Here is a 21413-nt window from a genome sequence, read left to right on the forward strand (position 1 = left end):
CGGACCCCATAGCAATGTCACGCGGACCGCATGGAGGCGATTCATCATAGCACACAAAAAGCCACGCGGACCACGCAAAAATGCTGTGCGGCTGCATAGGGCAGATTTAACTGAGGCAGAAAAAAAATTCTCTTTAAGTCCCATTTTGATCGGAATTTGACCCCTCAGTGTCCCTACTCAATTAATTACATGGATTTATGCCCCTAAGTCTCACTAAACAATAGAAATACAAACTAACAGTCATTAAGAAGAAAATGAAAATAAGAAGTTATACTAGTAGAGAGTAATGAGAAGAAACAAAAAATTAGGCATGAAATGAACAAGATTTGTTACTAGGGATTAGTGAAAAATCGACTAAATGAGCAGGGAGTGCGGATGAACAGTGAAAATTTAGAGCTCCAGATGAAAATTTGCGAAAAGGTTCAAATGAGGCCCAAGGCTTCTATTTATAGAAAAACCCTGGGGCTTTCAGCTTACCTACCAGTGCTGCCGCACAAAAATGGCCGCGGTCCGTGCTGGTTTTCTTTTAGTCACATTTTGACTACTCAGCCCACGCGGACCGCACTGCTTTGATGCGCGGCAAAAAGTGATCAAAGCCATTTCTCACTTAGGCTTTGGCGCATCATTTTTTTTTATGCGCGGATCACTTAGGTCGTTGTAGTATAGTGGTAAGTATTCCCGCCTGTCATGCGGGTGACCCGGGTTCGATCCCCGGCAACGGAGCCAAGAAGTGATTGCAACAGACTCAACCTAAGGATGAGTGGGCGCTAATACGTTTACCCAATAGCGATATTGGGGTCAATTTTCCACATGGAACTTCAAATTGGAGTCGAGTATTTGTATGGTCTAGCATAGTGTTTTAGCTCATAATTGATCTTCTAACATTTTTGGTTTTCTTTTGTTTAAGAGCTACAATTTATCAACTACAGTCGTAAAACTAGGTTATGCTAATTTTATGATTCTAAATTGTATGCAAGATAGATAAAAGCACTAGGGATGCAGCATTTACCTAGGTGGTCCACTAACGGGTAGAAATTCCTAATGCAAGAATGACGAATATGGGGCTTATGCTATAACCGTTGCACCTTTTACACCCACTCTCACACCTCTCGGTAGAGAGAGTGATTTTGCCCAATTGACTCTCTCGAGACCAATTGGGTAGGCTAATTTGCCCAAGCAACTTATGGTTCAAGTTGGGTAATTACTCTCTCGAGGTTTAACCCGTTAATTGGGACTACCATTCTCATGGGTCCATCCCGATTCCTTGTTGGAGTTAATCTTGAGGTCATAGACTCTCTTTCTCAAGAAGAGTCAAGACCCACTAAGCTAGACTTAGTGTTTGCAACCACCAAATCTTAGTGAAAACTTAAGATTAATCCAAATAGCAAACACCCAACATCATTCATGCACTAAGCGCCCCCAGTACCAGATGCAAGTAATGAAGACCCAGAGCCCTATGCGGCCGCGCGTCATTTGTGCGCGGTCCGCGCCAGACCCTCAGGGGTATTTTTGTCCAGTTTTTCCTGTGTAGTATAAATAAAACATTTTACTTTTTAGCAGCGAGTTTTTTGAGAGAGCGGTTCGAGAGCAGAGAGCAGCTGAACTCGTGTTACCCTATTATCAGCCTATTTTGGGCCATTTCTTCTAGTTTTAAAGTGGAATCAAGTAGATTAACATTGTAGTTAACTATTATGTCAATTTCATCTATTATTTCTTTGATTTTTGTTACTACTATGTCTAGCTAAACCCATTAGCTAGGGTTGTGGCTCAACCCTAGTGTGGGAAATTGATGGGTGTGATTGTTTAGTGCATGAATGATGTTGGGTGTTTGCTATTTGGATTAATCTTAAGTTTTCACTAAGATTTGGTGGTTGCAAACACTAAGTCTAGCTTAGTGGGTCTTGACTCTTCTTGAGAAAGAGAGTCTATGACCTCAAGATTAACTCCAACAAGGAATCGGGATGGACCCATGAGAATGGTAGTCCCAATTAACGGGTTAAACCTCGAGAGAGTAATTACCCAACTTGAACCATAAGTTGCTTGGGCAAATTAGCCTACCCAATTGGTCTCGAGAGAGTCAATTGGGCAAAATCACTCTCTCTACCGAGAGGTGTGAGAGTGGGTGTAAAAGGTGCAACGGTTATAGCATAAGCCCCATATTCGTCATTCTTGCATTAGGAATTTCTACCCGTTAGTGGACCACCTAGGTAAATGCTGCATCCCTAGTGCTTTTATCTATCTTGCATACAATTTAGAATCATAATTTTAGCATAACCTAGTTTTACAACTGTAGTTGATAAATTGTAGCTCTTAAACAAAAGAAAACCAAAAATGTTAGAAGATCAATTATGAGCTAAAACACTATCCTAGACCATACAAATACTCGACTCCAATTTGAAGTTCCCTGTGGAAAATCGACCCCGATATCGCTATTGGGTAAAAGTATTAGCGCCCACTCATTCTTAGGTTGAGTCTGTTGCGATCAGTCGCCCATAATTTGATTTATTCAAGAAGGAATTAACTTTTTTTCCCTAGTTGCTCTTAGAGTAAAGAGCTTAGGAGTAGTTCGTTATATTTTCAATGAACAAATTAATGTTAATATGGTCAATTTGATTGTTAATTAATGTTAAAAGGTGAATTCCTTAATATATGTCAAACCAGCCAAAAAATCAATTAAAGTGGATCAGAGGAAGTAAATTTTTCCTTTTAAACAATATACAGAAATGTGGAGGTTGAGAATTGGAGTTACATGTAAAAATAGCACGGGCTAGCCAGTTTTTGGACTAGTAATTGAAAAATAGCCAACATTTGCAAAGTAATTGAAAATAGCCATTATTTTGCTGTAACACGGAAAGTTCCAACATAATATACCGAAGATTGGTGCACCTGTGCACGAACTTCCAGTATATTATGCTAGAACTCCAACACGCGGAAAATTCTAGCATAATATACTAGAGATTGGAGCATCTGTGTATGAACTTCCAGCATATTATGATGGACCGGTATATTATACTGGAACTCCAGTATATTATGTTGGACATTCAGTATATTATACTGGAAACTCTAGTATAATTCCAGTATATTGTACTGGAATTCCAGTATATTATGCTGGAATATTTTTCGGATTTTGAACCGTGTTTTTCATTCAGATTTATCTTTATATGAAAAATGGCTAAATTTCGATTACTTTTGAAATTGTGGCTATTTTTCAATGACCACTTATAAATCTGGCTATTTTTGAATTTCTCCCGAGTTACACACGTTTAGTGCATGACTTGGGGATTCCGAACACAAGCTTTAGATTTGAGCCATCATAGTGTTTAGACATAAATAAAGCAAATGGTAGGCTTGATTGTTTTTTGTTTAGTGTGCACAAACAAAAGCCAAGATAAATTTCAAAAGGAAAAACAGAATACATTAAAGAAACTATCATCTAGGTAATAATACAGCACATAAGTGCTACAAGTTTAAAGTTTTAACACTCCTTAAATTTATAAAAGTTTCAAGATACGCTAATTATATAATTAAATCATTATTATTACTATTATTTTTATCTTGTTTATAGTGATATATATATATATATACACGCACACTTAAATAATTGGATATACAATTATGAAAATTTTAATAATTTTAATATTGTTAATTATTAAAGGTGGGTATCATTAATTAGCAGTTAAGTCACAAAAGAAAAAAAAGTAGGTTGAAAACAAATAAAATAATTAAAAAAATACAAAAGGCTTAAAGCCTTGGAATAAGAATGAGCGTAATTCTCATTCAGAAAGGCAAGAAGCCTATTTCTAACAAACAAGGAAATAAAGAGGCGCAGAACACAAAAAAAAAACATACGCGGGGGTAGGAACAGAGGCAGACAGACATTGCAGTGAAAAAAATCCTAGGGTTCTTCATAACTCACTTATTCTTGAACTCGGGTGTGTAAAATCCCCTATTGTCAATTACCCTACAGTAGTAATAGCTAAGAATAGAATAGTTAATTCCCTTCTCCCTCTATATCAACAATAGATTTCATATTTAGGTGTAGTACTTTAAAACTGATTAAAATACATTGATTGTTGTAGAAACGATTGTTTGACGGGTATAAATTGGACTGGAGTCTACGTATTGGCCCAAGGAGTATTGAGGTGAGTTGATATAACCCTTTACTAAAGTGGTTTAACTCACAAAAGCACGCATACAAGGTGTTTGATGAATTGCTTAAAAGAGTTTATCTTTATTTAATTAGAGCGAGTGAGTACCCATTAATTAAGAATTGTTCTAGCAAAAGTTTAGATGAACTATTATGCTATATGTGCTTAAATTTTCAGATTTTTGTGTTATTCTTATATGCTATTTTCATGTTGAAGATTATGAAGAAGAAAGAGTCTTTAGAAATATTTTTATATGTTTATTTCATTCTTATGTCATGCTTTACATTTAAGGGCACCAATATGAGCATGTACATAATGTTCTATAAATAAAAGATTTAGACTTGAAAAAGTCACAAGGAAGAAGTTTTAGAAAGAAAAGATTTTTGGGGAGTATCCGTTATTCTGAGAAGGGGTCATCGTCCAGGCCGAGGGTCCTGACCAAGGCGTTGACTTCCTGAAACTACTTGTGCCAAAGTAGGGAGCACACGAGCCGAGGGTCTCGTTGCTGAGAATTTACTTAGCCATGCTAAGGTATGATACATAAGCGCTGAGAACCATGAAGCGAGTGGCACCTCGTGGATTGGACCTATTCGATCAGGTTGGGATCGAACCTGTGTCGATCACACGGTGACTGAGACAGAATTAAGTCAGGATAGTTGGAACTCCCAAAGTATAAAGTTAAGTAATTTTTTTGTAAATAAAGAAAAAGAAAAGAATTTCTTTTAGAATATTTGTAAATTGCTATTATGCAATTATTTTAGAATTATTCTTATAAGCTTTATGTTTTACATGCATTTAGAACATTTGCTCGTAATGTATATGTTATTAAAGTTTCTCCTCCTGTTGTTGAGACTCACTGAGTACAATGGATGGTACTGACGTTCTCTTTTGGGAACCTACGTTGGTCTACGGTACAACGTAGGAACCGGATTTGCAGGCGAGCAGGTTACGAGTTAGGACTTCCTTCCCTTCTAGTGATATTGGTGAGCTCCGCTTTTGTTCGTGGAGTATTCTTAGAGTGATTTTTATTTAGCTATTTCTTTGTTTATCTAGAGAACTGACCAGGAAATCTCATGTCCTGAGCAGTGCGTCAGTTTATCAGTAGAGGCTTCATAGACATAGTCATTGGGTTGAGATTCATATGTTATTTTATAATAACTTAGCAATAATTTAGTAGTTACTATGAATAAAGTTTTGGAGTTGATTTATTTAAATATTTGAATTAATCAAGAGTATTTGGTTAGAGTATTGCTTTGTTGCATATAAAGTGTGGAGCTATAATAGATTGAATAAGCAGAGATGGTTCGCTCGATCAGGTTCAGTGATCGAGTGCCGGTCTCGGCTTGTTTAGAAAATGGGTCGTGACAAACTTGGTATCAGAGCCTCAGGTTTATGGAGTCCTAGGGGTCTATGAAGCCGTGTTAGTAGAGTCTTGTTTATGTGTATGAAGCGTGCCATACTTATAAACAGGAGGCTACAAGCATTTAGGAAAAATCTTTTTTTTTCATACTTTAGATCGTGTGGTAGAGCCTACCTCTTAGAAATTATCTAATGTATTCTTTTCTCAAAAAATTGCAGAAATGGCTCGTACTCGCAACTCTGACACCGACACTCAGGATGCTGCTCAAGAAACTATTGCTACTATTGTGGCTCAAGGCATAACTAAAAAGGCTCGAACTCAGAAAAGGAAGGGTAAATCCACAAGGGGGTTCAAGTACCCCAGGTTGAACATGAAGAAGGGGTGGAGCATGATGAGCAAGTACCTCAGGATCCAACGCCAACCCCAACAGCAGCTCCGACTCAAACAACTATATCCCCAGAGGTGGGTCAGATGTTCAATGCAGTCAACAGTGTTATGGAGATGTCTAAGGCCTTTATGGCCAACCAGAACGAGAAAAGAGATAAGATTCCACCTCAAACAAATAGGCAGAACAATTCCGAGTCCTCAAGAGTGAATGAATTTCTGAAGTTGAGTCCTCAAGTGTTCCATGGTTCTATAGTTGATGAAGATCCAATGTTATGGATGGAGGGTGTTAAGAAAGCCCTCCGAGTGATGAAAGTATTTGATGACAAAGCTGTGGAGCTAGCTGCTTACCAGCTTAGAGATGTGGCTGGCGCTTGGTTTGAGATGGGGGAAAAGAGAGAGATGAAGATGATGGTCCACCTACTTGGGAAGAATTTGAAGAGGCCTTCATGGCTAACTTTATCCCAGAAGAGGATATGGTAGCTAAGGCTACAGAGTTCGAACAGCTCAAGCAAGGGAATAAAAGTGTGTAAGAGTAGTACATGGAATTCATAAGGTTAGCTAAGCATGCTCCTCACATGGTTAAGACAGAAAAAGCAAAGATTCACAGGTTTGTTGGTGGATTGGCTTACCACATTAAGGATACGACATCAGCTGCAGCGGTAGAAATGACAACTTTCTCATCTGTTGTGGGGTTCGCCAAGCACTTAGAAAAAGACAGACAATAAAGGAGAGAAGAGAAAGAGCATAACAAGAAATCCCGAACAACGTGCAGGTTTAATGGTACATCCAGCGGAGGCGGAAGGGATTCCTCTAATAAGGAGTCATTAGCACCAGCTCAGTTCAGTCATCAGTCAGGTGGTGGGTCTTCCTTTAGACGTACTCAGAGTAGTGGAAATCAGTCTCGCCAGAATCAGAATTTTAGGACATCATCCTCACATAGCCAAAGTCATGCTGAGCAACATTCACACCAGCAAAGTCTTTGTGGAACATGTAAGTGACAACATTCAGGTTAGTGCAAGCTCGGGTTTCATGGTTGCTACCATTGTGGAGACATTGGTCATATAAAGGCCAACTGCCCAAAGTTGCAACGTAATTTCAGTGGTGGATCAACTCGTCCTTCTAGTTCCTCAGCTACTGCAGTTGCACCACCTCAGGCTCGTGGTTCTCATAATCAGTCCGGGCATGGAGCAGGTAGAGCTGCAGACCGAGTTACTCAGGGAGGGGGACAACCCCGTTTATTTGCTACACTTGATCGTTAGAGTGCAGAGGCATCTGCAGAAGTTATTACAGGTATACTTTTAGTCTGTTCACATAATGCTTATGCCATAATGGATCCAGGTTCAACATTTTCATATGTGACTCCATACTTTGCAATTAACCTCGGACTAGAACCTAAACAACTTAGTGAGCCATTCCTAGTATCTACTCCAGTTGGCGAGTCAGTGAAAGTCACAACAGTCTATAGAGGCTGTATAGTTCAGTCCAAGGTCGCAACACCAAAATCTGATCTCATAGAGTTAGAAATGGTGGATTTTGATGTGATCATGGGTATGGATTGGTTGTCTTCCTGCTATGCCATGTTATATTTTCATGCCAAGATAGTCAGGTTCCAATTTCCAAATGAAGAAGTCTTAGAGTGGAAGGGTAGTTCAGCATCGCTTGTAGGTAGGTTTATTTCTTATCTTAAGGCACAACGAATGATCGGTAAGGGGTGTCTCGCCTATTTGGCTCACATTATTAATCCAAAATCAGAACCACCAGCTCTTCAGTCAGTGCCAATTTTTAGAGAATTTCCAGAAGTTTTCCCAGATGACCTTCCCGGACTTCCTCCCGAAAGAATCATAGACTTCGGCATTGATCTCATGCCAGGAACTCAGCCCATATCTATACCTCCCTATAGGATGGCTCCAACAGAACTTAATGAGTTGAGAGAACAGTTGAAAGACCTTCTTGACAAGGGCTTCATCAGGCCGAGTGTTTCACCGTGGGGTGCCCCGGTCCTGTTTGTCAAAAAGAAAGATGGGTCTCTCAGAATGTGTGTCGACTATCGGCAGTTGAATAAAGTTACCATTAAGAACAAGTACCCACTGCCAAGAATTGATGATTTATTTGATCAACTTCAGGGTGCAAAGTACTTTTCAAAAATAGACTTGAGGTAGGGATACCATCAGTTGAGAATCGGAAAGGAGGATATATCTAAAATAGCCTTTAGAACTCGCTACGGGCACTATGAATTTCTAGTAATGTCCTTCGGGTTGACAAATGCTCCAGCTGCATTCATGGACCTCATGAACAGAGTTTTCAAGCCATTCCTGGATACCTTTATTATCGTGTTTATAGACGATATTTTGGTATACTCTAAGAGCAAGGAAGAACATGCAGAACACCTTAGAATAGCCTTGCAGACCTTGAAGGAGAATGAGCTTTATGCCAAGTTTTCAAAATGTGAGTTCTGGTTGCAGTCAGTAGCATTCTTAGGCCACGTGGTATCTAGTGAAGGAATAAAAGTAGACCCTCAGAAGACAGAAGCAGTCAAGAACTGGCCCAAGCCGACAACGCCAACCGAAATCAGGAGTTTCTTGGGGTTAGCTGGCTACTATAGAAGGTTTGTAGAGGGGTTTTCCTCACTTGCAGCTCTATTAACTAAGTTGACTCAGAAAGCAGTTAAGTTCCAATGGTCAGACGCTTGTGAGCAGAGTTTTCAAGAGTTAAAGAAGAGGTTGACCACTGCACCTGTGCTAACCTTGCCAACAGGTTCGGGTGGGTTCACAGTGTATTGTGATGCCTCCAGAGTGGGCCTTGGTTGTGTTCTTATGCAAAATGGAAAAGGTATTGCTTATGCTTCCAGGCAGTTAAAGAATCATGAAAAGAACTACCCCACACACGACTTAGAGCTTGCAGTAGTGGTGTTTGCATTAAAAATATGGCGACACTACCTTTATGGCGAGCATTCTGAAGTGTTTACAGATCACAAAAGCCTCCAGTACATTTTCAAGCAAAAAGAACTAAATTTGAGACAGAGAAGGTGGCTCGAGCTATTGAAGGATTATGACATCAATATCCTTTTATCACTCGGGCAAAGCTAATGTGGTAGCAGATGCACTTAGTAGGAAGTCAATGGGTGTCTTGGCCCATCTTGCAGTACAAAGGTGATCTTTGGGTCGAGAAATTCAAAAACTAGCAAATGATGGAATTAGATTGGATGAGACCGAAGAAGGAGACATAACTGCTTATGCCTTAGCACAATCCTCCCTTGTTGCGCATGTTAAGGCTAAGCAAGACGAAGATTCGTACTTAGTGAAATTAAAAGAAGGAGTCAGAAGCAAAGAAATCATTGTTTTCACTCTAGGAAGTGACGGAGTTTTGAAGTTGAATGATCGGTTATGTGTGCCTGATGTAGATGGTCTTAGGAAGGCCATAATGGAGGAAGCTCACAGTTCGAGATACTCTATCCACCCAGGTGCTACCAAAATGTATCTAGATTTGAAAGAGTAGTATTGGTGGAAAGGCATGAAGAAACAAGTAGCAGATCATGTGGCTAAATGTTTAAATTGTCAGCAAGTCAAAGCCGAGCATCAGAGGCCTGGTGGCCTAGCTCAAGATATAGAGATACCACAGTGGAAGTGGGAGATGATTAATATAGATTTCGTAGTAGGTCTACCTCGCACATACCATAAACATGATTCAATTTGGGTTATTGTAGTACGACTGACAAAGTCCGCGCATTTCCTACCAGTAAAGACGACAGACTCCGCAGAGCAGTATGCGCGGTTGTACATAAAAGAAATAGTCCGATTGCATGGTACTCCAATTTCAATCATATCTGACAGAGGCCCTCAGTTCACGGCAAAATTTTGGCAGGCATTTCAGAAAAGATTAGGTACCAAGGTCAATTTAAGCACCGTTTTTCATCCATAGACCGCTGGCCAGGCAGAAAGGACCATTCAGACTCTCAAAGATATGATGCGTGCGTGTGTTATAGATTTTGGAGGTAATTGGGATGATCACTTGCCACTTATAGAATTTGCTTACAATAACAGCTACCAGGTCAGCATTGGTATGGCTCCTTATGAAGCATTGTATGGGCGGAGATGTAGGTCTCCGATGGGTTGGTTTGAACCAACAGAGGTGCCGTTGATTGGTCCAGAGTTTATTTGTGAGGCCTTGGAGAAAGTTCAGCTAATTAGAGAAAGACTTAAAGCGGCTCAGAGTCGTCAAAAGTCTTATTCTGACAAGAGGCATCGTGAGTTAGAGTTCATGGTTGGTGATAAGGTGTTTCTGAAAGTTTCACCAATGAAAGGAGTTATGAGGTTTGGTAAGAAAGGGAAACTTAGCCCTAGATTTATCGGACCTTATGAAGTTCTAGAAAAGAAAGGAAACGTGGCTTATAAGCTAGCGCTACCCGTTGAGTTGTCCTCTGTTCATCCTGTCTTTCATGTGTCTATGCTTAGAAAGTACATCCATGATGAGTCGCATATAATACCTGTCGATACCATAGAAATTAAGGAAGGCCTGACTTATGAAGAGGTACCTATAGAAATTCTCGATAGGCAAGTAAGAAAGTTAAGAACAAAAGAATTAGCATCGGTAAAAGTTTTGTGGAGTAATCATGATTCAAAAGAAGCTACGTGGGAGGTCGAAGGAAGATATGAGGAAGAAGTATCCTTATTTATTTGAGTAACAAGGTATGTGAACCTAGGTTTGACTTGACATTTATATTTCATTTATTAATACAAGTTAGCAAGTGTTTATGTCCTTCTTAGATTATACTTAGTTGTTGTAGTAATTTAGTTTATGCCATAGTATAATTAATTCATTAAAGTGATTTACTTGTGCTAGAGTTGTTGTGCTTTAGATTCTTGTTAGTTATCGTGGTACCTCCTTGCCGGAGTGTGAGTAATTAATTTATGAGCTGCGTATGGTGCCTATGAATGGCCTGTTATGGTATATTTGGTTGTTGTTGGTGTAGTTGTGGTATTTGTGACAGGGATATTTTTTTGGATAGTCCAATTTACAAGGGAAACTCTGCCGGAAATTTTAAAATTTTAGGGAGTCAGCCAAAATTTTGAATCCCTTGCAAGAGTGAGTAGTGCTAAGAAAATTTAAGAGGTTCAAGGACTTAAGGAATGATTGTTAGCACACGAATAAGGTCCTAGCAACATTCGAGGACGAATTTTTTTAAGAGAGGAAGATTTTAACACTCCTTAAATTTATAAAAGTTTCAAGATACGCTAATTATAGAACTAAATTATTATTATTACTATTATTTTTATCTTGTTTATAGTGATATATATATATACACACACACACACTTAAATAATTGGATATACAATTATGAAAATGTTAATAATTTTAATATTGTTAATTATTAAAGGTGGGTATCATTAATTAGCAGTTAAGTCACAAAAGAAAAAAAAGTAGGTTGAAAACAAATAAAATAATTAAAAAAAATACAAAAGGCTTAAAGCCTTGGAATAAGAATGAGCGTAATTCTCATTCAAAAAGGCAAGAAGCCTATTTCTAACAAACAAGGAAATAAAGAGGCGCAGAACACAAAAAAAAGCACATACGCGGGGGTAGGAACAGAGGCGGACAAATATTGCAGCGAAAAAAATTCTAGGGTTCTTCATAACTCACTTATTCTTGAACTCAGGTATGTAAAATCCCCTATTGTCAATTACCCTACAGTAGTAATAGGTAAGAATAGAATAGTTAATTCCATTCTCCCTCTATATCAACAATAGATTTCATATTTAGGCGTAGTACTTTAAAATTGATTAAAATACACTGATTTTTGTAGAAACGATTGTTTGACGGGTATAAATTGGACTGGAGTCTACGTATTGGCCCAAGGAGTATTGAGGTGAGTTGATATAACCCTTTACTAAAGTGGTTTAACTCACAAAAGCACGCATACAAGGTGTTTGATGAATTGCTTAAAAGAGTTTATCTTTATTTAATTAGAGCGAGTGAGTACCCATTAATTTAGAATTGTTCTAGCAAAAGTTTAGATTGATCTATTATGCTATATGTGCTTAAATTTTCAGATTTTTGTGTTATTCTTATATGCTATTTTCATGTTGAAGATTATGAAGAAGAAAGAGTCTTTAGAAATATTTTTATATGTTTATTTCATTCTTATGTCATGCTTTACATTTAAGGGCACCAATATGAGCATGTACATAATGTTCTATAAAGAAAAGATTTAGACTTGAAAAAGTCACAAGGAAGAAGTTTTAGAAAGAAAAGATTTTTGGGGAGTATCCGTTATTCTGAGAAGGGGTCATCGTCCAGGCCGAGGGTCCTGACCAAGGCGTTGACTTCCTGAAACTACTTGTGCCAAAGTAGGGCGCACACGAGCCGAGGGTCTCGTTGCTGAGAATTTACTTAGCCATGCTAAGGTATGATACATGAGCGCTGAGAACCATGAAGCGAGGGGCACCTCGTGGATTGGACCTATTCGATCAGGTTGGGATCGAACCCGTGCCGATCACACGGTGACTGAGACAGAATTAAGTCAGGATAGTTGGAACTCCCAAAGTATAAAGTGAAGTAATTTTTTTGTAAAGAAAGAAAAAGAAAAGAATTTCTTTTAGAATATTCGTAAATTGCTATTATGCAATTATTTTAGAATTATTCTTATAAGCTTTATGTTTTACACGCATTTAGAACATTTGCTCGTAATGTATATGTTATTAAAGTTTCTCCTCCTGTTGTTGAGACTCACTGAGTACAATGGATGATACTGACGTTCTCTTTTGGGAACCTACGTTGGTCTGCGGTACAACGTAGGAACCGGATTTGCAGGTGAGCAGGTTACGAGTTAGGACTTCCTTCCCTTCCAGTGATATTGGTGAGCTCCGCTTTTGTTCGTGGAGTATTCTTAGAGTCATTTTCATTTAGCTATTTCTTTGTTTATCTAGAGAAATGACCAGGAAATCTCATGTCCTGAGCAGTGCGTCAGTTTATCAGTAGAGGCTTCATAGACATAGTCATTGGGTTGAGATTCATATGTTATTTTATAATAACTTAGCAATAATTCAGTAGTTACTATGAATAAAGTTTTGGAGTTGATTTATTTAAATATTTGAATTAATCAAGAGTATTTGGTTAGAGTATTGCTTTATTGCATATAAAGTGTGGAGCTATAATAGATTGAATAAGCAGAGATGGTTCGCTCGATCAGGTTCAGTGATCGAGTGCCGGTCTCGGCTTGTTTAGAAAATGGGTCGTGACAAAAGTGGTTGCTGGAGACAAAAATTCTGTTTATACAGAAGAGGCAGGTGTAGCATGTATACTGTGAAGGAAAGGCCTCCGATGTCAAATCTTAGTCCAGAATTTTCCACATACAAGGAAATAATCTCCATCCAGTTTCAGCCAAATGCAAATGCGTTTACGAAATGCAATTTCCCTTGCCAATCATGACACTGAAACACATATAAGAAAGTCTTTTACAGCCTACGATTTACAAGGCCCATGCCGTTTGTTTAAACCATGAATCTGAAACACAGGAAATAGTAAAAGCTTAGTTTTTGCACACATATCCTTCTTGGAGAACGGAGAAACAGGTCACAAGTAACCACTGGAAAAAGAGATGCTTTAGGATAAAGCAAGACCTATTAAGGTGAACACATATTTGCTAAAGACATTTTAAGAGCCAATGAGGCACTCTTTGCTAGTATAAGATTCATTATATAGCAGTCTTTTGCAACTTTCTTTGTTTGAAACCCTTCAATCGCGACTTAGGATTGTTTCTCGAGAGTTGATACTTCTTTTGGCATCTCTAATGATCTGCTTCATCTTTGCATTGTTGGTACATCCTTCTGTAATCATGTTGGCCACAATCAGAGAATCAAGCTTTAGATGAAATCTGGTGTAGCCTAGCTGTATACACCATTTACCACCAAGTTTAGCTGCTACAGCTTCTACCTCGTTTTTTACATTGAATTGAACAGATATTGAGAAAGCCATGATGAGATCTCCATTAGAGTCTCTTATTATCCCTCCTATACCTGCTCTCCGAGTATCCTATTTACATTGAACAAGTAAATAGGATGCTTTAAAAGCAGATTTAAGGGGGAAAGAAAATCTATTGCAGAGAAAAAAAAAAAGCATTGATCCAAAGCCACCATTTGCAATCTTTTATGAACAAAAGCTAACTTACCTAATTCCCAGCTTTGTGCAATCAGAGTCTCCAAAGGCACCACTCTGCACAATGTTCCAATCTGTGCCCTGAAAATTAAATAGGAAAAAGGAAATACTGTTGAAGACAGTGAACATAATTGGGAGAAGCCTGTGCTATCATGGAAGTTCACATGTTGGTCCAAAATGAAATCTGTCTTGCATCTAAGAGTCCATTGTCAGTGGCTTTTAATATATGAATATTAACATGGGAGGAGGGTCCATTTTTTTTTTTTTTTTGCCTCTCTACATTTATCCTTCTTTTATGCAAGAGCAACTGATTATACCAATCATGACAAACCAATGTTATGCCAATCAAATACTTCACTTTCCTAAAGATATGGCAGTTTTCTTTACACAAAATCACATCACTTTCCTAAAGATACTCTTTTGTTGAACGATAATCGTGCAAAACAAACAGAACTTTTGAATCATTGTGTTGCATAGGTACTAACTTACCTCGACTAAGTTAGTCCCTATGCAACCAAGGGATCAAAAGAGGTAAGGTAAGCGATAAAAACAGTGCTAACCAGGGGATCTAGGAGATTAACAACTTGGAAGATGCTTACATAGAAACATTGGTCCTATAAAAGTAGAGAATCTTTCAACCTACTGGATGAATGTCCCTCCAACTGTTCAATCCATTCAAGTCTCAGTTCTTCCCCAAGGGAGACTGCTAGAAAAGCATCCCTGTTAAACAGTACAGCATTTTCATGAGAAAAAGGAGCTGAAAAGTAAAATCGACGAAATTGTTCTTAGGCATACTTCTACACAACTTTTAAGTCTAGGCTGGCATGGGAGCAAGGTGCACCTAATACTGCACATCCATTTTGTCTCCAGAGCTGCCAACTCAGCTCTTTTTATGTCATCTTCAGAGTCTTCCTTCCTAACACCTCCTACGGTTGTTTCCAAAGCTCCGAGTGAACCCGAAATAGGCCATGGACTTGGATCTACCAAATGTGTCATAGCAACCTCCACAGCTACATCACAGGAACAGCTCATGAACTTAATTCAATTGCACCTCCCTGTACACCCTTTATTATCTTCAACATAGTACCTGAACAGATATGACAAATACTGATTCTTCTTCTTTAGTACAGGTTGGAAGAGGGGAGGGGTCAGACATTAATACAACAAAGGAAATGGGGAAACTTGGTAGAATTTTAATATTGTGAGAATGTAATAGACACTCCTATCATCAACGTACAACACAGGATTATTTGAAGTGAAGCTCTGGCCAACGAAAGCGGAAGAATTATATGGAGAGAAGCACCAAATTGACAGAAACTAATGTAGGCTCTTCCTAGCAGCTTACATTCTAACAGTTAAACAATTTCATAGATAGTTGACTGATGCAACAAGGAGGACCAAAAAAAAAGCAAGACAAAAAGATCCTTATGAAACGGGGAATATCATATTGTAGGAGATCATTCACATGATAAATTGATAAATTAAATAATTTCTTTGATCCAAATGCCAAAACTCATTTTGAGCTATAAAATGCTGCTGGAGTCAACTCGGCATTAAAATAAGTTAAACACCAAGTTTCGATGAGAGTAGATATCAGACTTTATGGTCAAGTAATATTGCAGAAACTTACAGGGGGAATAAAAAGGCAAACAAGGCCATCCAAAGATGAAGGACAGACCTGTATAGTTTCTCACTGAACACCCTTTAAGCTTTGGGTTTATTGATGTTTCATATGGAGACTTCAGTTTCCTCAAAAAGGTTGCTTGGTACACAAACAAGGCCAGAATGTGGATCATATAATTTCGCACTTCCATTGAAATTTAATCTGCAAAAGGAAATACCAAACATTAGAGCAACCTTTTGTGATGCATTTGCATCCTTGTAGAACACCAGCTGAAGAGAGTAATTACTTAGAGTGCTGACTCTGAGCAAATCGTTCTCAGAGGTCTTTGGTTTTCAATTACTTGTTCCTATCTGCCCAGTCTATGCATAAATAACTTCAAAAACAAGTTATTTTTCCTATTACAAGGAATAAAAGAAGACCAAGTAGGAAAAAAAAGAGGTTTCAAGTGAAAAATCCACAGAGACAATCAAACAGTTTCAAGTGGAATTGCAAAATACTGAAGGAAAGCATTCAATTCACTGACAACTTTGCAATTTTCGTGATGTCATATAATTGCAAGTAGAAGGATTGAATTAATACAGAACTTTTTTTTCCTGGAATTCTTCAGTACCACAGTAACATGTATCGGTTTGGGGAATGAGAAGTTTGGAAAGCCAAGGGAGAGGAGGATGGAGGAGATTTTGAAAAAGAAAAAAGATAGACTCAGAAACTGAAAGAGAAACAGAGACTTACCGAAAAACTGAAGTATGGGAACCGTAATTTGGCTTGTCAGATTGGTGCAACTTTCTTCTAACTGTGGGCAGTTATGAATTTCCAGGTGCCGTAATTTGGTGAGCCGTTGAATGGCATCTCTAGATGGCAGATGTTGTAGTTTTTCGCAGTTACTTAAAATTAACTCTTCCAAAGAAACAAGGTTGACGAGCCCATCCGACAGAGCTTCTAGCAATGGACAATCACGGATCTCCAAATGCTGTAATTTGGGCATGGCATCTAAGAAGTCTACATGTTTTAGAAGTTTGCACCTCACTAGCGTCAATTTTCCAAGAGAAGTAAGGTTGCCAAGACTATGAGGAAGAACCTCGATTCCAAACTCAACTATTCCAAGCTCTGTTAGGGCAGAAAGTTGCATAAGCTGATAGGGAAGAGAAACCCAGTGCGCACGTCCATACACCCACAATGTACGAAGGGACGATAGCTGCTGAATGCCATTAAAAATCAATTGGAATGCATCAAAATCCACCAACTCTGAGAAAGGACCTATTGACAATGCCCTTAAACCAGTGAGACAGTAAAGGCCCCCTGTGGGTACACTATTCAGTTTGGGACATTCTGATATAGCTATAGCTGAAAGTGAAGGCATTTCCCACACATGTAAAGGGAAGGAAACTAAGTTGTTACAGTTGTAGACCGCCAAAGACTCCAGAGACGGACAATGCTCTAGCAGACCACTTGGTAAGCTAGTCAATCCATCACAATTGTATAACTGAAGACTTTGGAGGGAAGCCAAATGATTCTGTCCACAGGGAACAGGAATGGAACTGAAATTGGTGCAGTCCTTAATTATCAAGCTCTTAAGAGAACGGAGACTGTACAAACTCTGTGGAAATTCACGAAACTCTCCGCAATTTAAGACGCATAGATGTTGAAGAGAAAAATTGTTGTGTAGCATTTCATGTGGAAGACAAGTGAGCTCTTTCACATTATTGACAAAAAGCTCAACGAGAGAAGTCAATTTGCTGCACAAGTTCAACAATGGCATTTCATTGTTAACTCCTTCAATGCTTAATTCACGTAAGATTTCAAATTGATTTGGAGTGCTTTTTAACAACGGACATTTACTAATACACAACATCTCAAGCCCAGGAAACATTCTTACTCCAACTCCGTCTCTACCACCACTTCCAGTTGGCATCACTTCCACTCCCTTCCACTCAGTGAGGCTAGGCATGTCCTCCAATACTAGTTTTCTTAGTAACGGGAACACTTGAATATTAGCGTTATTGCTTCTTGCTCCATTATTGTTAACTTCAACACCATAAAATGGAGGTCCAATGCATTCCAACGTGTGGAAGCCCACCAGTTCAAGATGCCGAAGGACTTTCAGTTGGCCGAGCGATGGAATTTCTTTGCACTTTCCGCAGCCACTTAATTTCAACTTGACCAAATGTGGTAGCAACTCTTCACTGAACCATGAAGGAAATCTAGTCCCCAAATAGTCCATTACTGCTAAGTTTTTCAAGTTAGGATGTGGTTGAAGACCATCCAAAACATCCTCATCATTGATTTGACAGTCTTCTGGTTCATCATGGGACCATAGAAATGCCAGCTTGTAGATATTTGGTTTCTCCTGTAGATATGCTCTTCCAGCTTCTTCTCTATTACGGACCAATTGCAGACCGTTGATCGTCAATTCACCTCTAAGGTTTTTTAAGAAACCTAATTCTTCTATTCGACGACCTTTCTCTAAACCTACCTTGAAAAACTGTAGGGTTTGAAGACAAGTTAATTGACCCATCTTAAGTGGCATATGAAAGAGATAATTACCAATACACCATTCTCCCCAACCCGTAGGATGATGATAATTTGGTTTGTATTTAGATTTGTAATATATATGCCTCAAACTTATCATGTTTCCCATTTCGTCTGGAAGCACCTCGAGTGAAAAGCAGTTATTGACTCGAAGTGTTTGCATATTGTAGAGCTTGCAAATGGAGTTGGGCAATGCTTTGATCATAGTGTTGGAGAGATCAAGATATCTCAAGTGTATAAGCTTGCCGATTGAGACTGATATCTCCTTGATGGCTGACCTGGACAAATTTAAAACTCTCAAGAACTGAAAGCTCAATAGCGTATCTTCAGATATATGATTACTTCTCAAGAACAATGTGCACAAATGTCCTGGCTTATTTATCTTATCTATTTGATCTCTTGGTGAGTTCCATCCAAAGTATCGAACTTGAGAAAGATTTTCTCCACCATCGCTCTTCTCATCAAATAGTTTAGATTTTAAAATATCTCCAGCCAAATCATGCACAAGACCATGCATCTTACAGTGTGTTATATTGTTGTGCTCATCTAGCTCAACATCTTGCAGCAAGGAATTTTGCAACAAAAGTTGAAAAAACCTGTTCCCGATATCTTCCATCACAGAGGTCTCTTGACATGGGCGAAGATATCCTTCTGCCATCCAGAGTTGGATTAGTTGGTCCTTTTCAAACTCAAAATCTTTTGGAAACATTGCAAAGTAAGCAAAACATTTTTTCAGATGTGGAAATGGTAGATAATCATAGCTGAGTTTTAGTATTTTCTTCAAGCTACTTTCCCCACTATCATCGTCACCTGCAACAAGGGGATTGCCCTCAAGAATTGCCTGCCATTCATGTTTCTCTTTGTTGTGTAGGAGGCCTCCCAACACACTTGCTGCCAATGGTAGACCTTTACACATTTCAACAATCATGTTGCTCATGCTCCCTAATTCCTCTGTAACCTCCCCATCAACAAATGCTCTTTGTTTGAAAATGGACCAACAATGATCATCTGTTAAATTTTTCAACTTATGAGGATCTGCTGCTACTGAGGATGCCACCTGATCCCTACGAGTAGTCACAAGAATGCAGTTTCCTCTGAATGTATTTATTCCACTCAGAGTGTCCACAAACTCATGCCATATTGTAGGGTCGACACGCCACAAATCATCCAGGACAAGCAAATACTTCTTCCCTCCCAATTCATCTTGCAGCTTCTTGACTATAATATCCCTGCTTTGCACCTCAGGTTTCCTTTCTGTCAATGATTCAAGGATTAGTTCAAGAAAGCTCTTAGTTTCTAACATTTCAGGTAGACACAACCAGACTCTCTTTTCAAAATGCTGCTTGATATGGTCATCATTGAAAATTCTCTTAGCTATAGTTGTTTTCCCTAAACCTCCCATACCCACTATGGGAATGGTGCACAAAACAACATTCTCTTTCACGTTCAACATTTTCCTCTTTATTTCAGCAACATCCTTGTCTCTACCAACAACATCAGAAACAACTACCATGGAATCCGTTTCTCGAGTTGATAGTATTTGCCGGGGAGGAACTATTAGGGGTTGGAGACCGAGGTTATTGGCTAACTGATTGATAGTCCTCAACTCTTGAGTGATGTTGTTGATTTTTCGAGACATTTTGCTCTTAAAAGCTGTATGAGAAAAGAGACCACTGACCTTTCTCATTGGGTTGTTTCGGATCTTCACTTCTCTTCTGCGAGATTCATAGGAGAACTCATCAAACACATTTTCAACATCTTCAGCAACCCTCTCAAGCCTCTTGAGCCATTGTTCCACAGCCTGATCCTCAACTTGTCGTCTTTCAGCATCGTGAATGAAAGCTTGGATCATGGATACATTTTGTGCCAGCATATCGACATATTTGTTGCAGTCCCTTAAACTTTTGACTTCCTCAATAGTGAGAGAAAGCAGCTTCTGAAGCAAAACTTGAACAGTAGCACCAATTACAGGATCGCACATTGTTGCTTTGCTCTTTCACACAGTTTTCTTCCTCTACACCAAAGTCTTCCTAAAGTACTTGTAGAGTCTTCTTTTGCTATTGTTTGTTAGTGGACCACTATTTGATTCGAGTTTAAGGAAAAAAGAAAGAAATTTTTTGAAATTTATGTTCTTAAAAGGTTGAAGGAGTTAAAAGGTTTAAAAGCTTCTCATTAAAGATAAATGAGTAAAATAAAAGAGTTTAAAATTGAATTATTTTCAAATTTACCTAATTTAATATGAAAGGAGGAAGTCATAATTTACGGCCAGAGAAGAAAATTAAAATAGCCCCCGCTTGGTGTTTTTTGGTTGTTTCTGTATGCACCTATAAAAGATCTTTTGAGTTTGGAATGTGTGGACACTAATGTCCAGCTCAAGAATAAACCCTAAAACTACTAGAAAAAAGGTTTACTATCTTTTACGGTACTGCGGTAAGAAAACAAAACATTTCTCTTCTCCAGTCACTTGTCTGGGACATACAAACAAGAATAACAATGGCATTTTGCCATTTTGGCACAACAGACATGAACAACAAACAGTGTACCATTTTGACATGCAAATCCACCTATCGGATTCTCTTCTTCTTTCCATCAAATCAAAATCCACTATTTTCATAACCAATGATTTATTTCAGTCCAAAAAAAGCCATATTAGTAGGATAGCCCGAGTATTTTTCAGATTTGTGGTAAACGGTACGGTCAAAAGGGCTGAGTGTTCAGGGTTAGTGTCATTGTGAGTGTGAGCACAGTGATTTTTGCTTCACAGAAATCACTCCAAAAAGAAATCAAAAAATAAAACAAGTTACCTTTGGGTACAATTGTGAGAATTTGCGTGACATTTTTGGTAATCATTTTTGTCCGTAAATATTTACCTTTTTGTAGTTAATCGCAAAATGTAAAATAAATATATTACATGCTTATTTGGGATTTAATTGTACATTTAGGAATTAATTAAATCATGGTTTAGTTTTTAAAGAAAAATCGCAAAATGTATGTTTTCGTCTTGTGTTTTGTTGCCGTGGTGTGATTTTACCTATTTAAATATTTTAATATGTGTGTGATAATTGTGTTAAGTGTTAATTAATATGTGTTTAGTTTTACTTTAATTAGGTATTGTGTTTAAATTAGAAAATAAAAAGAAAAGAGTGCAAATTGGTCTAAATCGGATTGGGCCATTTTATTTAGAAAATTCGAGGCCCAAAAGCACCAAAAACCA

The 21413-nt window shown here is 38.4% G+C and overlaps 1 protein-coding gene across 4 annotated transcripts; it reads right to left on the reverse strand.

Moving 5' to 3' along the window:
• Positions 1-13287: 13287 nt before the first annotated feature.
• On the reverse strand, positions 13288-20836 carry LOC104216630 (putative disease resistance protein RGA4). Of its 4 annotated transcripts, XM_070165297.1 has the most exons (7): positions 16403-20836; positions 15725-15871; positions 14842-15133; positions 14646-14766; positions 14060-14127; positions 13825-13923; positions 13288-13718 (listed from the first exon to the last, which is right to left on the reverse strand). In XM_070165297.1, exons 1-2 carry the CDS (start codon positions 20178-20180, stop codon positions 15867-15869), a joined length of 3783 nt encoding a protein of 1260 aa, XP_070021398.1. In that variant the 5' UTR covers positions 20181-20836; the 3' UTR covers positions 13288-13718; positions 13825-13923; positions 14060-14127; positions 14646-14766; positions 14842-15133; positions 15725-15866. The 4 variants fall into 4 exon arrangements, with proteins under 4 accessions (XP_070021398.1, XP_070021397.1, XP_070021399.1 ...); XM_070165296.1 differs by having other exon boundaries at positions 13288-13923; positions 14888-15133; XM_070165298.1 differs by lacking the exon at positions 13825-13923.
• Positions 20837-21413: the final 577 nt, after the last annotated feature.

The sequence above is a fragment of the Nicotiana sylvestris genome, chromosome 12 (assembly GCF_000393655.2).
Source record: "Nicotiana sylvestris chromosome 12, ASM39365v2, whole genome shotgun sequence".
Taxonomy (NCBI): Eukaryota; Viridiplantae; Streptophyta; class Magnoliopsida; order Solanales; family Solanaceae; genus Nicotiana; species Nicotiana sylvestris.

Excerpts from the sequence above, each read along its gene's own strand:
- LOC104216630 (XM_070165296.1), bottom strand. The coding sequence starts at position 20,180 with ATGTGCGATCCTGTAATTGGTGCTACTGTTCAAGTTTTGCTTCAGAAG.